Source organism: Camelus dromedarius, chromosome 9 (genome assembly GCF_036321535.1).
Source record: "Camelus dromedarius isolate mCamDro1 chromosome 9, mCamDro1.pat, whole genome shotgun sequence".
Classification (NCBI taxonomy): Eukaryota; Metazoa; Chordata; class Mammalia; order Artiodactyla; family Camelidae; genus Camelus; species Camelus dromedarius.
Genome location: NC_087444.1, coordinates 73,522,153 through 73,535,238, shown reverse-complemented (window position 1 = coordinate 73,535,238; position 13,086 = coordinate 73,522,153). Strand labels below are relative to the sequence as shown.

Sequence of the window (13,086 nt, the reverse complement as noted above, 5' to 3'; positions counted from 1 at the left end):
TGTCTTTATGTTTTCCCATCTCTCCATCTGTGTCTTTCTCTCAGCCTTTCTTCCCATCTGATTCTATTTCTATTTCTTTGAGTTTCTCCCTGTCTCTACTTTTTTCCTCCTTGTCTGTGTCTCCCCATAGCCTTCCTGTCTCTATGATTTCTTTCTGCCATGGGTTTTTGCTTCGATTTCTTTTTCCCCGATTTGTCCTGGGCTCTTGACTGATTCTGACTCCATCTGTCTTTTCTTTGCTCTGATTGGGTCTGTCTTTGCATCTCACCTCCTGGCTTCAACCTGTCCCCCATCACCTTGGAAGCCAGATTCCTTTGTGTATTTGAGCGATGCAGTTTGGATGAAGGAGGGAAGGGGTCAGGAGTGGGGACCCAGCTGGGATGCTGTGGACTCTTGGCTTAGGAATTAAGGTGATGAAGGCATTAGGGTCACATGTAAGTTGTGGGGGATGGAGGGAGAGGCAGAGGATTAGGTTTTGCCTCTTTCCACTACTGCCACTGCCGGGAGTTCGGGTGGTTCTCCAACTGATCTCAGAACACGTCTGCCCAGGGTGGGCGGTGCATGGGACCCAGCTAGGTTAGGCTCCTGGGTCTGAGGGAGAAGGGGTGTGTTTGTTCACTCTGGCTGCTGTAACAAAATCCCACAAATTGGGTGGCTTAAACCACAGATATTTATTGGCTCACAGTTCTGGAGGCTGGAAGTCCAAGATCTTGGTGTTGGCAGCGTTGGTTCCTCCCAAGGGCTGTGAGGGAGCTTCTGTTCCAGGTGTATCTCCCAGCTTCCGGTGGGCTGCTGGCCATCTGGGGTGCACCTTGGCTTGTAGAAGCATCACCCTGATCATGTCACACGGCGTTCTCCCCTTGTTTGTCTCTGTGTCCAAAATGTTCCTTTGTATAAGGACACTGATCAAATTGGATTAGGGCCCACAGTAATGACCTCATCTTAACTAATTATATCTGCAATGATCCTATTTTGAAATAAGATCAAATTCTGAGGTACCACAGGTTAGGATTTCCATCTATGGATTCGTGGGGGGACACAATTCAATCTGTAACAAAGGGGTTGTGAGTATGGGGTCCTGGGAGAGGATGGGGCTGGAAGCCAGAATTCTCAATCCTTAGAGGACAGATTGGGGGCAACAGTGAAAGACAATTTTGAGGTGGCAGGAGTCTGATCTGAATGTTCCACAGGCATCTCCAGCTTAATTTGGCCAAAACAGGACCACTGGTTTTCTCCCCCTATGAATTCCCTTTTCAGCCAGCTCAGTTGATGACATTGCTGGTCACCAGTTGCTCGAGCCAGAATCCCAGAGGTGACCCAGCCCGCAGCAGGTCCTGCTGGCTCCTCTTCCAAAATGACTCAGGCGGGTCCAGGTCTCTTCACCTCCACCCGTTACACCAGGATGACAGCACGGCCTCCTAACTTACCCAGCCCCTGCTCACCTTCAGATCGCTCTCCTGCAGCAGCCAGAGGCCCCGCCTACAACCTCAATCCAAATACATCACTCTCCTGCTTCATGCCCTTGGATGGCTTCCCATCAGCTAAGAATACATCCAAAATCCTAGCATGGCTGTCCACACCCCAAATGATCAGGCCCAGGCGTCCCCTTCATTTCCTGTCACCCCCACTCCCTCTCCCTCACCACCAAAGAGGCACTGCTGTGTTACTCCAGTACACCATGCCTTTTCCTGCCTCCACACATGCTGTTCCCCCTCTGCCCTTCCCAGGCATCTCCACTGGGTCAGCTCCTTCCCCACAGGAGGCACTCAGTACCTGTGGGTTTGTTCCATGGAAAGCAACACAGGGTGAGATAGTGGTGGGACCCTCTACTGATACAGGGACCTCATTTCCCCTGACCTTGGGTGGATGGCTCCACTTCTACAGAAACTTTGGGAGGAGTTAGGAATTCCATTTCCTCCTTTGGAAACCCCACTTTCCATCAGCCCCAGGGGTCCAAGGACCTTGTTTCCCAACCTGTGGAAGGGCGCAGGATCAGGCTAAGGGAAACCTGAGAAACTTCATCTCCCAGGAGGCCTCCAAAATGGCTCTCCTGCCAGCGGGGTGGCCGACGCCACAGCTCACCCGGAATTGTAGTCTGCAGTCTCACAGGAGGGAGGGGAGTGTTACAGCGCTAAGGAACCTTCACACCTGCGGATGGACTTGGTGGCCAAGGGTGGGGCTGGGACCAAGGCCTGAGATTCGGGATCCTCCCCACTCCACTGGGAGCAATCAGGGGTTTGGCCCTCGGGGACAGAGAACACAGCAGGCAGGAATAACTGCGGTTCTGGCGTGTCCCAGGGCCACAGGTTTCCCTTCCAGCGGGGTCTTGGTCCTGGACCTGCCTGGAGTTGTGGTTTCTTGTACTAAAGCCTCCTCAGCTACAGATCTGGCCACAGGAGAGAGACACAGGGTCTCCCAACACCCTTCTTGGGATCCATGCACCTTTGTTCTTTGGGGACATCATGCACACCCCATGCTGGAAGGGAGGACAGGCCTGAATCTGGGGCTCAGGAGTACCACACCTCCCAAGTTTTCACCCCTAAAGAAGGCAGTCCTTACACTTCTGGAGACCTCCGGAATCCTGGGGCAGGAGTAAAAATGCAGTTTCTCAGCACTATCCCTGCTTGGTGCGAAATGTCTCCAAAGGAGAATAATCCTCTGGTGGCTGAGAAATGCAGTTCAACTGGCCAGAGGCCTGTCCTCTTGGCCCCAAAGCCCTGCCCCATCTACATGGTCCCAGCCCATTTTCCACAGCACTGACCTCTTGCCCAGCCCCATCAGCAAGGCCTTCCCACTCACTGTACTCAGTACCTGGGCCTTTTCCCTTCTTTCCAGATTCATCCTACACCCTGCCAGAGCAGGTCCCCTTCAGAGTCCTTCCAGCTCTCCAGTTCTCCCTCAAAGACCCCAAGCCCAGGAGGGCAAAGGTGGGACGAGCATCTGCCTGGCTCCTGGCTGTCCAGTAATGTCTAGAATGAATGTTACACATCGTCCGGGAACCTCTACCTGCCTACATCCTCAGGGCCACGCAGCTCTAACTCACTGCTAACTCTGGCCACGCTATTCACCCTTCACTCTCTCCCTGCAGGCTAGCAGTGAAACCAGAAGTGAGCTGTCCCAGAGAGGCCCCCGTGGGGCTCCAGGCTCGGACAGCACCCTTTCCTCATGCGCTATGAGAGCTACCGACAATCCACGCTCCTGGCCGAGGTCACAGATGCGGCTGCCTGGCTGGGTCCGTCAACCTCAAGAAATGAGGGGGTCTGCAGGCCGCGAGTGGTTAAATAATTAATAAGATTACCAACAGCGTGTTAATTACAAATAACGAGGGAGGAGCTAGAGGTGGTGAATCTTCCAAACGGGGACCGGGATCTGCAGCCCCAGGGCCCGGTGGGCCGGCCACCCGGGTGGGGCAGCTCCGTAATAAATAATGGAGTTGGGGGCCGGGGGTCAGGGCTGCTCCTGCTTCTTCTTGACAGAAATCCGCTTCTTCCTGGCTGCCAACATCTCATAGAAGGGGTCCACACTCACAGCTGCCCTGTGGAAGGGGCGGATCCCAGGATGAGGGCTGAGGAGTGTGAGCCCCTCACCCCCACCTCCCTGAGGACTCTGGGACCCAGGCTCACTGGATGGACTTGATCCACTCGTCCTTCTCCTCCTGCGTGGGGGCCGAGATCCGGTACACCATGTGGTTCCCCTCCACCACCCGGCCGTCTGCCTCTGTTTTGCAGGCTTTGATAAGCTGCCCCTTGTTATTGGGGATATACAGCTCGAAGCAGTTCTGGAGAACAAGGACAGCGAGGAAGAGCCAGCCCTGGGGCCAGAGGCGCCCCTACCCACCGCCCCCCCCGTGGCAGCACCGGGTACAGAGAGGGTCTTACTGGTTTCCGGGGGTCGTCCACCTCGCGGATGCTCAGATTCTCCAGTGGGATGATTCCTCGGGGCTCCTTGTCCTGAGAAGACAAGTCAGACTCAGACTTGCAAATCCTCACCACAGGCCCCCTCCCTCCCTGGGACTAGGGAGTCCAGGCCCCCATCCCAGCCCCGCCCCTGCTCTTCCACCCAACCCCGCCCACCCCGCCCTCACCGTTGTGTATTCAAAATAGTAGAGGCAGTTGTCCGTGAGGATAAACCAGCGCCGCTTCCACGTCTTCACCCGGCCCCCTGGAAGGGAAGGGGGGAGGGGGCCTGGGCTCAACAGGGGGACAGGGCCTCTGGGAGGGTGGGGAGGTGGTGAGAGACAGGGTGAGTGCAGGAAAGGTGGCGCTATCAGGGCCTAGGACCAAGCGGTACGTGGGAAGAGACAGATAAGCATGGGGACAGGGGACAGGCATGTCTGAGCCCCGGGAACCATCCACCCCAGGCGGGGGGCTCTACACTTTCTAAGCCTGTGTTGACCTGGGCCGGGAGTCTGAGCCCCCTGCCCCCTCCTGTGGGCCCCAGGCCAGGGCAGCCGCCTCCCCGCCCCTTGTGCTGTGTCAGGGAGCAAGGACAGGCTGTGTACCTACCTCCTGGGGCAGACAGCGAGAAAGCAGGCAGGACCAGGCGAGGAGAAGGGAGGCGAAAGAAGGGGGTGTCCCCCCAGAGCCACAGGGAGGGGGAGGGAAGGGATGCACAGGAGGGTGGGACAGAGACAGAAAGAGCGAAGAGAAATGCGCAGAGAGGGAGGGAGGGAGAGAGAGGGAAGAAAACCAGTTACATCCACATGAGGGAGGAATGGCTGGACCCCCTCCCTCCCGGGGAGGCCAGGGATGCTGAGCCCCACCACAGCAGCTGGGAGCCCCTCCTGGAGTCAGTGCTTGGCTCCAGCCCAACCCCCAGGACATATCCCAGGCCAGGAGGGCCCTCGGTTGCCATGGTGAAGATGTCTCTATCTGGAGGTCACCTCCACAGGCAGAAGACAAAACCCCACTCCTGGGGCCAAGGTGGGTGTGGGGACTCATATCAACACCAGTACAAAGTGGCTGTGTGACCTTAGGACAACCTCTTGCCCTCTCTGGACTCCAGTCTGGAGACCCACTCGGCCCCACACCTTCCTCCTTCAAAGTGACCTGCTTCTGGGTTCCTTGTGGTCCCGGAAAGATTAAATAGCAACCATAAGAATGGCTTTTATTAACCATCTTTGTGACTATAACCACCACCGCAGACTCCCTTTCCTGTACTTCAGTGTTTCAAGAGGTGCCTTTTTCTAACAACCTTGTGATGCGCTCTGGTCAGAGATCTGGGGCCAAGGACACCTCTGCCCTGTGGCTGCTGGACAGTGACTGAGCCTCCATTTCCTCATCCAAGAAATGAGGATTCCTGCCGATGGGAGTGGTTTGGAGGGGAACCAGCTCCCAATAAAGCTGCCCTTCCTGCTTTCCTTTCCCGCCCACTCACTGCCAGGGGCACTATTTGGCCTTGAAGAATCTAGATTTCCCCCAGACCTGCCTCCTTCCCTTGGAGCTGATGCAGGCAATTCCACAGGGGGCTGGGGGGTGCTGTGGGGAGCCTGACTCTGGTGGATGATGAGACCTGAAGGAAGCAAAGCCCTGGCTGGAAGCTTCCTCTGGACCTTCCCACCATCCGGGCTGCCTCCACTGTCTGCTTGAGACTGTAAGTCCTTGCCAGATTCTGTCTCCCTGGAGTAGCTACTCACTGCTTCTCTGTTAAATAGCCACTGCTAACCCTCCAGTGGCATCTATTACAAAGCTTGGCTGCAAGCCAGAGGCTCTCAACCTTGGCCATGCACTGGAACCGCCCCCCAGGGAGCTTTCAACATGACTAATGGCCTGTCCTGCCCCACAGTTCCTGACTGCCCGAATTGGCGGCCTGGCCATTGCGGTTTTCCAAGCTCCCAGATGACTTTCCCTGGCAGTCAGCGCTGAGAACCACTCCAGTCCTCAGATACCTGCATGGAAGGGGCACCCGCAGGACCTCTGCTCACTGGCCCTGAGTTTGATGGGGCCACGTGTTTAGGTGGACTGGCCCCCACCCGACCCATTCATCGACAGCAGCCATGCTGCTTCCCCTCCCCACTGGGGACCAATCCAACCAGCTGAGGAGCCCACGGAGCGTTCTAAGACCAGTCTTCTCATTTCTGTGGGCTCTTTTCTGCCTATGGTTGATGTCTGGGGAGGTGTGACACCTCTGGAACAGACACCATGCTACTGGACTGATGAGGTGACAACAGACCGTGGCGGCAGATGGCAGATGCAAGACCCTCACACTGGGCCCTGCCCCGACCCCTGGGAGTTCCTGCCAAGTGAGGTCACGGCCTCCCAGGCGTCCCCTCCCCCAGGCTGTTTTTCTGTTAACTGCAGCTGAAAGCATCCCCCCTTCCCCATGGGGCCTGTGCTATCTGGTTCTTGACTGTGGCCTCAGTGCCTGGACCAGGGCCTGGCTCCAGAAATGTATGGGGACCAATGGAAGGAGTTAGGGAGCACCGAAAACATGACAGGTCCTGGGCTTGGGCATGACATGCAGGCCTGATCTCCTTTTCAGATGTGGAAGCTGAGGTTCAGAGAGGTTGAATTACTGGCCTAAGGTCACACAGTGGATATGTGCAAAAGCTGAGTCCAGAGCCCAGGCCCACTCGCTGACCCCTGCAGAGGTAGCCAGCAGAGTCAGGGGGGACGTACCCAGCTTAAGGAGCCAGCCCTCCCGGTCCGGGTTGAAGAAGGTGTGGGTCAGATCGTTCCCATCATCCTCGGGAATCTTGAAGGGCTCATTTCGGATGCTGTCGTAGAGGTTCTAAGGGGCGAAGGCATGGTCAGCAACTCCAGGCTCCTGGGACCCTCCTGGGGCTACTTGGCGGGGGTGGGGGGGTACTCTCCCAGCAGCTGAGGAGCCAATGAGACCACAGATCCGCCGGCCCAGGGAGGGAGGGAGGAGTCCGGGGAGGAAAGGGAAGCAGAAGGCAGAAGAGTGGAGGGAGCCCCAAGAAGAGGAGGAAAGAAAGATGCAGCAACACAGACGCTAGAAGAGCTAAGCGCTGAGACAGACAGACAGCTGAACGGGACAGATCAAGACCCCAAAGAGTCAGAGAGCAGAGAGAGATAGAAAAGAGAAGCAGAGAGACAAGGACAGGCAGGCAGAGACACAGAGAAAAGAAACCTACAGGCTGGCATTATCAAGGGAGAGGCAGTGATGCCAAGTGGACAGCTTAAGCACTTGGAGACCCGCAGGGAGGAGGGTCTGCAGCTGGAAGGAAGAGGGACAGGGCTGGGGGGCCGGGGGGAGGGGAAGGCAGGGCCTGACCCTGAGCAGCTCCTCAGGCAGGTCCCCGCCCTCGTTGATGCCCCGGTTCATGGCCACGAAGCGCTCCAGGCCCGGCTTGTCCCGGACGTTGGGGTTGTGCAGGCTGGTGTTCAGCATAATCACGGCGAAAGACAGCACGTAGCACGTGTCTGCACCGGACAGGCAGATGGTGACGACAAGGGGGTGTGGGCCCCCCAGGACCCAGGAGGTCAAGCCCCCGGCTCCCTCCTCCCCAGGCCCCGGGAGTCTGAGCCCCCACCTGTGGACTGGAAAACCCCAGGGTTGCACAGGCAGTAGCGCTGGGCAAAGGCTTCCATCATCCGGTCAATCTTCTGTGCCTCTCCAGGGAGGCGGAAACTCCAGAGAAATTGCCTGGGTTAGAGAGGGGACGGATGTGAACTTCAGGACTGGCAGAACCCCCTCCATTCTCAGTCCCTGGGATAGGAACTGGCCAATAAGAGGTCTGAGTCTGTGGCCAATCTGACCAATGAGCATTGACCATAAGACTTTTGGTGGGATTTGTATGGAAACAACTTCTTTCTACTAAGATTGCTGAACAGCTCTGAGGGTTGCTCGGAGCTTCTGCTATCCTGTGGGAGGAGGGTCTGCACGGAGCAATGCCAATGTCTATCTCCACAATAGGGAAAGTTGATCTTCTGACACCATTTGAGCACCTGGATACAGCTATGCCGGAAGGAGGCCCTACTGTGGACTCTGGTGTTGTGTAAGGCAATCAATTCTCTAATTTCTGTTTGTTTTTGTTTGGTTTTGTACAGAAAGCCCTGACAGATACCTTCCTGCCCTTCCAACCCCATCCCTCTCACCTGAGGGCCTGCACCAGATTGAGGTCAGTGAACTCATGCAGATCCACAAAGGCATGGAGCACCGCCAGATTCAGCTCTTCCCTGGGAGGACAGGGACAAAGTCATGCACAGGAAGGGGTCTGGGGAGGTGGCGGGCGGGGAGGAGAGGAGGCAATAGGCAAAGCACTGGGGAGGCTGCACCCCTTCTTCTGCACAGCAGCTGCCGCTGTAGTAGATAGAAGTTTTGGCCAGACCCCCATCACAGGCCTGGCACCAGGGTGGGGATAATCGGAACACTCTTGGGGGGACCATCTGCTACAAGAACCCTGGTGTGCCTGGACCTCTGCAGTTGGGAGAAACATAGCAAACACGTCTCTGTGGGCCATCACCTCTCCGATGAGCCCCAGGTTCCACAGATGGCCAGAGATGGCCCCCATCCCCCAGCTGTTCACAGACAGTCCCCAGGCACCCCAGATATCCACTAAACCATCCCCACAATTCCAGACATCCAGACCATCTCCATGCACTCCAGATGTCCACAGACGATCCCCAGACACCTACAGATGATCCCCGCACCCCCGAGATAGTTCCCATACACCCTACATGTCCACAAACAGCCTCTATGCACCTCAGATGTTCAGAAAGTTCCACACACCCAAGATGTCCACACAATCCCTAAACATCCCAGACATCCTCGGATAGTCCTGTGCACCCAGGTGTTCAGATGGTCTCCACACACCCCAGGTGCTCCCAGATGGTCCCCAGGTTTTCCAGACGTCACAGGTCCCCATGCACCTCAGACGTCTACAGGGTCCTCACATTCCGACATTCACAGGTGGTCCTCATGCTCCCAGATGTCCAGTGAGGACCCCCATGCTCCCTAGCTGTCTACACTGCCCCTAAGCATGCCACTGTCTACACAAGGTTCCCACGCTCCCACGACACTTGCAGATGTGCTCCACTGTTCCCAGACATAAATGGATGGTCCCCATGCCCCCTAGATGCTCACGTCCCCAGGTTCCTTAGAAGGTCCCAGACTCCCCTAGACGCCAGTGTCAGCTCCCTGTGTCGTCATCCAGTCACAAGGCTGGTCTATCAGGGCCTCTCCTTAGGAGGAGCCGGCAGCCTGAGAGTAGGCACTGCATGCGGGGAACTGAGGGGAGAGATCCAGCAGGGGCTGCGGAGGTGAGGGGTCTCACCTTTCCCCCAGGTAGTCTCCGATGGCCGTCTTGTTCAGGCCCTCGCCCTTGTACAGGAAACGGGCGATCTCCTCTGGTGTGTTCTGCAAGAGTTCATTCTCCACCAAGAACTGGATCCCCTGGTGGGCGGGGGCTGAGTCTCAGCGCTGGTGTGCTCAGGGAGCCACTCTCTCCCAAGTCCTCAGGAACCTTGGCATCCAAACCCACCCTCACTCTCACCAGAGCAGAGCCAGGTTTCCTTTTCAGGCTACTCCTGGGGCCTTACAGACCACCCCTCCCACCTCATAGCCTTTGTACCTCCTGTTCTGTCTGCCTTTGCCTGGTTAATTCCAGCCCTGGGAGCAGGGTCTGGCAAGGAACGGGAGCCCCATGAATGTTTGCTGAATGACTGAACAAACTACAATTGCTTTGGGCAAGAGGAATAAAGTGGGAAATTGTTAGCAGGGCCAAGCCTCAGGCTGGACTAGGGCTTTCTCTGATTCTCCCGATGCCACAAGGACCTCACTGTGGCTAAATCTCACTCTGGATAGCGGGATCCATGTCTAGGGACTCCCTGAGGGCAAGGCAGGGTCAAACTCTCCTCTGGGTCCCCGACATTGCCTAGCAGAGGGGCAGGCCCAAGGGAGGCCTCAGAAAATGGGTATAAAATGAATGAATGAATGAATGAACAAACATCTTTTCTCCACCTGGTGAACAGTAATTCATCCTTCAAACCTGACCTTAATATCCCCTCCTCTAGGAAGCCCTCCCTGATGGTACCAGGTTCCCTCCTCTGAGAGTCCACAGCCCTGGAACCTCTCTCTGTCATGGCACTTGTCAACCCTCCTTTGTACATGTCACTGTCCATGGTCCCTACAAGACTCAGTCTAGCTCCTCCTGGGGATTCCCGGTGACAACAGAAATGGATCCAGAAATATGAGCAAAAAAGAGAAGAGGACCTCTTGGACAGAGGAACTAGCACAAGCAAAGGTCAGGAGGCTGGAGCATTTGGTTAGGGGTCAGGGAACAAATGCACAGCCAGTATCTGAATCCAGGGATAAGGACCAAGTCTGTCTACCAAAGGCAGACCTTTAACCACCACACTTCTGGAACCTGGATGAGCCAGACTCCACTGTCTAAATATCTGCCTGGCTGATCCCAGCCCTGTGGCCCCAAGCACCTTTTTGGGGTCCATGTTGAACTTCTTCCTGCCCATTGCCATCTTCCGGTTCCGTTGCAATGTCTTGCTGCAGGGGCAGAGAGTAGAGGGTGGAGGGTCACTGCCTGGGCATCCCTCGTCCCAGTCGGGCCCCATGACCCCCAGGTTCCCTGCCCCAGCCCTCACCTGCCCTCATTGGCCTCCAGACCCTCCACCTCGCTCATGGCTTCGCTGAGCTCCTCCCGCAGGCGCTGGATCTCCACCAGCAGCTCCTGCTTCCGCCGTCGGATGTTCTCCAGCTCCATCCGCTCCTCTGGAGTCAGGTCCGGGGGCTCTGGGGGAGGAGGACACGGGTTGGAGTTCAGTTCTGGGGACTGGGAGCCTGCATTTCTGAATCTAGGGAAGCATATGGCTGGGGGGTGGGGTGGGCAGAACTCCTAGGTTCAGGCAGAGGATGAGGATGAGAGGGTCCAGCCTTCTGTCTGCTGGAATAAAAGGTTGGGGACCTAGATTCCTCAGTTTAGGGGAGGAAGGGCCGAGAATCTAGACTGTTTAGTCCTTGGGGAGAAAGGGACTGGGAGCCTGGACTCATGTCTGGGGAGTTAAAAGGGCTGGAAGCTTGAACTGCTGGGCTCATTACTTGAAAGGGAGCTGAAGCCTTGGTTTTCTGCCTCCATTCTTGGCGAGGTAGCTGGGGGCCTGGGTGTCCTGACTCCTTGGTCCATGGAAAGTAACTATGGCAGGGGAAGCTGATGACAGCTTGCAACTTGGGGTAGGGGGCGGGGCATGGAAGCCCTCCGCCTTAGCGGGATCTCTGTAGCCCCCAAGATTTCTCCCCACCCCACCGCCCGCAGAAGCCCCCCTCCCCGATCCCAGCAGGCACTGGGCTAGCCCGGCCCCTCCAGAGGGAATGGTTCCGCCCCAGCCTCGCCTCCGCCTCTCCATCCCACCCCCTCCCGCCGCCACCGGAAACAGGCTCGGCCCAAACAATGGCCTGGAACGCCCCGCTCTTAGGACCTGCCGGAAGCCCGTCCCGCGCCCCACAAAAGCTAGGCGACAATAGGGCCGAACGGCTCCGTGAGGCGCGCACCCGGAGGAACGCTCGCAGTAGAACGTTCGGGACGAAACCCTCCATCCGCTCCCAGCCGTCCCCGCCCCTCCCCGACTTACCATAGACACCGTCCTCCATGGCGGCTAGGAAGGCCCGCGGGGAGTCCGGGGCGGTCCCGCCGGTAGGGCCTGGATCCGCGTTGGCCCGCGGGCTCGGGTGAGCCCGCTCAAACGCCCCGGGAGCCACCGCCGCCTCCTCAGCGCCAGTCCTCAGCGCTGAAAAGACTCTCCCTTCGCCTCCCAACCGCCCCGCCAGTAGGGTCCGCCCCTCGTTTTGACACCGTCCAATCCACGGCGGCCCCTCTCGTCTGCTCCGCCTCCGAGACCGACGGGCTCGCCCTCCAGGGCCAATAGGCACACAAAGAGTAGACGTAGCTGTGTCCGGCCTGAGGTAGACGGTCTGTGGAGCCAATCGGAGTGCGGGCAGGGGTCCGGGTCCCACCTCCGAAACTAAAGAAGGCACTTGGCTGGCTGCTCTCCTCGGAAAGAATTTGCTTGGAGGTGGGACTATGCTCAAGCAGAGAGGACTACGCCTGCGCAAAGGCTCTGGGCACTAAGCTACTGGTTCAACCAAGCCCCGCCTCTAGTAATACGTTGCTAGGGGGCGGTACTTTGTCTGGCTTGTTGCCAGGGGGTGGGGCCACAACTATCGGTTGTTTTCGTGAGCCACACCTTCTAGCAGGCCCAGCTGGCTTTAGACCGCAGTGGTTGCCACGCAACCGCGAGCAGCTTTGGCTAACCTTTCTTTTGGTTCTCGTCCTTCGGCTACTGGCCCCTCCAATCTCCAGATCCTTTCCCTATCCCCTCCCATGACCTCCTCATTCACCTCAGCCTCTTCAGCGTCAAGAAGTGGTGAAACAAAAGACTTATTCTTTCTTTCAAATGCTATGCTTTTTAGTAGCTGTCGTGGAGAATGGGACTATAGGGGAAGGCCAAATAGAGTGAAAGCACAGGCTCCTCCTTCCTGGCGCCGGCTGCCTCTGTCTCCTCCCATTCTCCTCAAAACTCCTCCCCTTATTTTAGCATCCTTTCCCTGTAGGACAACTCCCCTTTCCTCCGCATCCTCCCACCTCTGATTCCTTCTCCCTTCTCAAGGTCTTTTCCCTCCTCTGACTCACCTCACTTAACTTCCCCCTCCTCTCATACTATTGCTCTTAAACTCCTCCCTCCTCTGGGTATCCTGAGGCCCTTTCCCCTTCCCCGCCTCTCCTTCCCATTCCTTGCGGGCAAAGTGGGTGCAGGGGCCTGGCTCAGATGGAGAAGCTGGGCACCCCCATCACGGTCAGGTTGATTGAGTCTGAGATGGTGTCTTGGCCTGGTCCTCATTCGCTGTCCCTGAGCTAGGCAGGTGGGGACAGATTCGGGGCCAGGACCTGGTTAAGCTGACAGATTAGACATGGAGCCTCCTAATCCCCTCAGTGACCTTTATGAATAGCTCAAGCCCTGCCCTCCCCGCTGGAAACCCAGGCTGCACCAGCCCTGCCCCTACTCCCTCGCATTCCAAACAGAATTCTTTTCTTATCCCTTCCCCTCCAACTTAACATCCTTCTTCATGCCTGTGTTTCCGTTGCCCCCAGTACCTACCCTGGCCACCCTGTGC

General features: G+C 57.1%; 1 protein-coding gene across 1 annotated transcript; it reads right to left on the bottom strand.

Annotated features, from left to right (window-relative positions):
• Positions 1-652: 652 nt before the first annotated feature.
• Positions 653-11,757, bottom strand: CYTH2 (cytohesin 2). The gene is made up of 12 exons (XM_064489473.1): positions 11,547-11,757; positions 10,563-10,710; positions 10,398-10,464; positions 9,239-9,357; positions 8,061-8,141; positions 7,496-7,608; positions 7,237-7,385; positions 6,618-6,729; positions 4,085-4,161; positions 3,879-3,950; positions 3,624-3,778; positions 653-3,535 (listed from the first exon to the last, which is right to left on the bottom strand). Exons 1-12 carry the CDS (start codon positions 11,563-11,565, stop codon positions 3,448-3,450), a joined length of 1,200 nt encoding a protein of 399 aa, XP_064345543.1. The 5' UTR covers positions 11,566-11,757; the 3' UTR covers positions 653-3,447.
• Positions 11,758-13,086: the final 1,329 nt, after the last annotated feature.

Bases quoted from the DNA above. Each gene is read 5' to 3' on its own strand.
- CYTH2 (XM_064489473.1), bottom strand. The intron at 3,951-4,084 runs GTGAGGGCGGGG...TTGTCTTCTCAG, and splicing joins ACTATTTTGAATACACAACG to GACAAGGAGCCCCGAGGAAT. The intron at 3,779-3,878 runs GTAAGACCCTCT...CTTGTTCTCCAG, and splicing joins TGGACGACCCCCGGAAACCA to AACTGCTTCGAGCTGTATAT.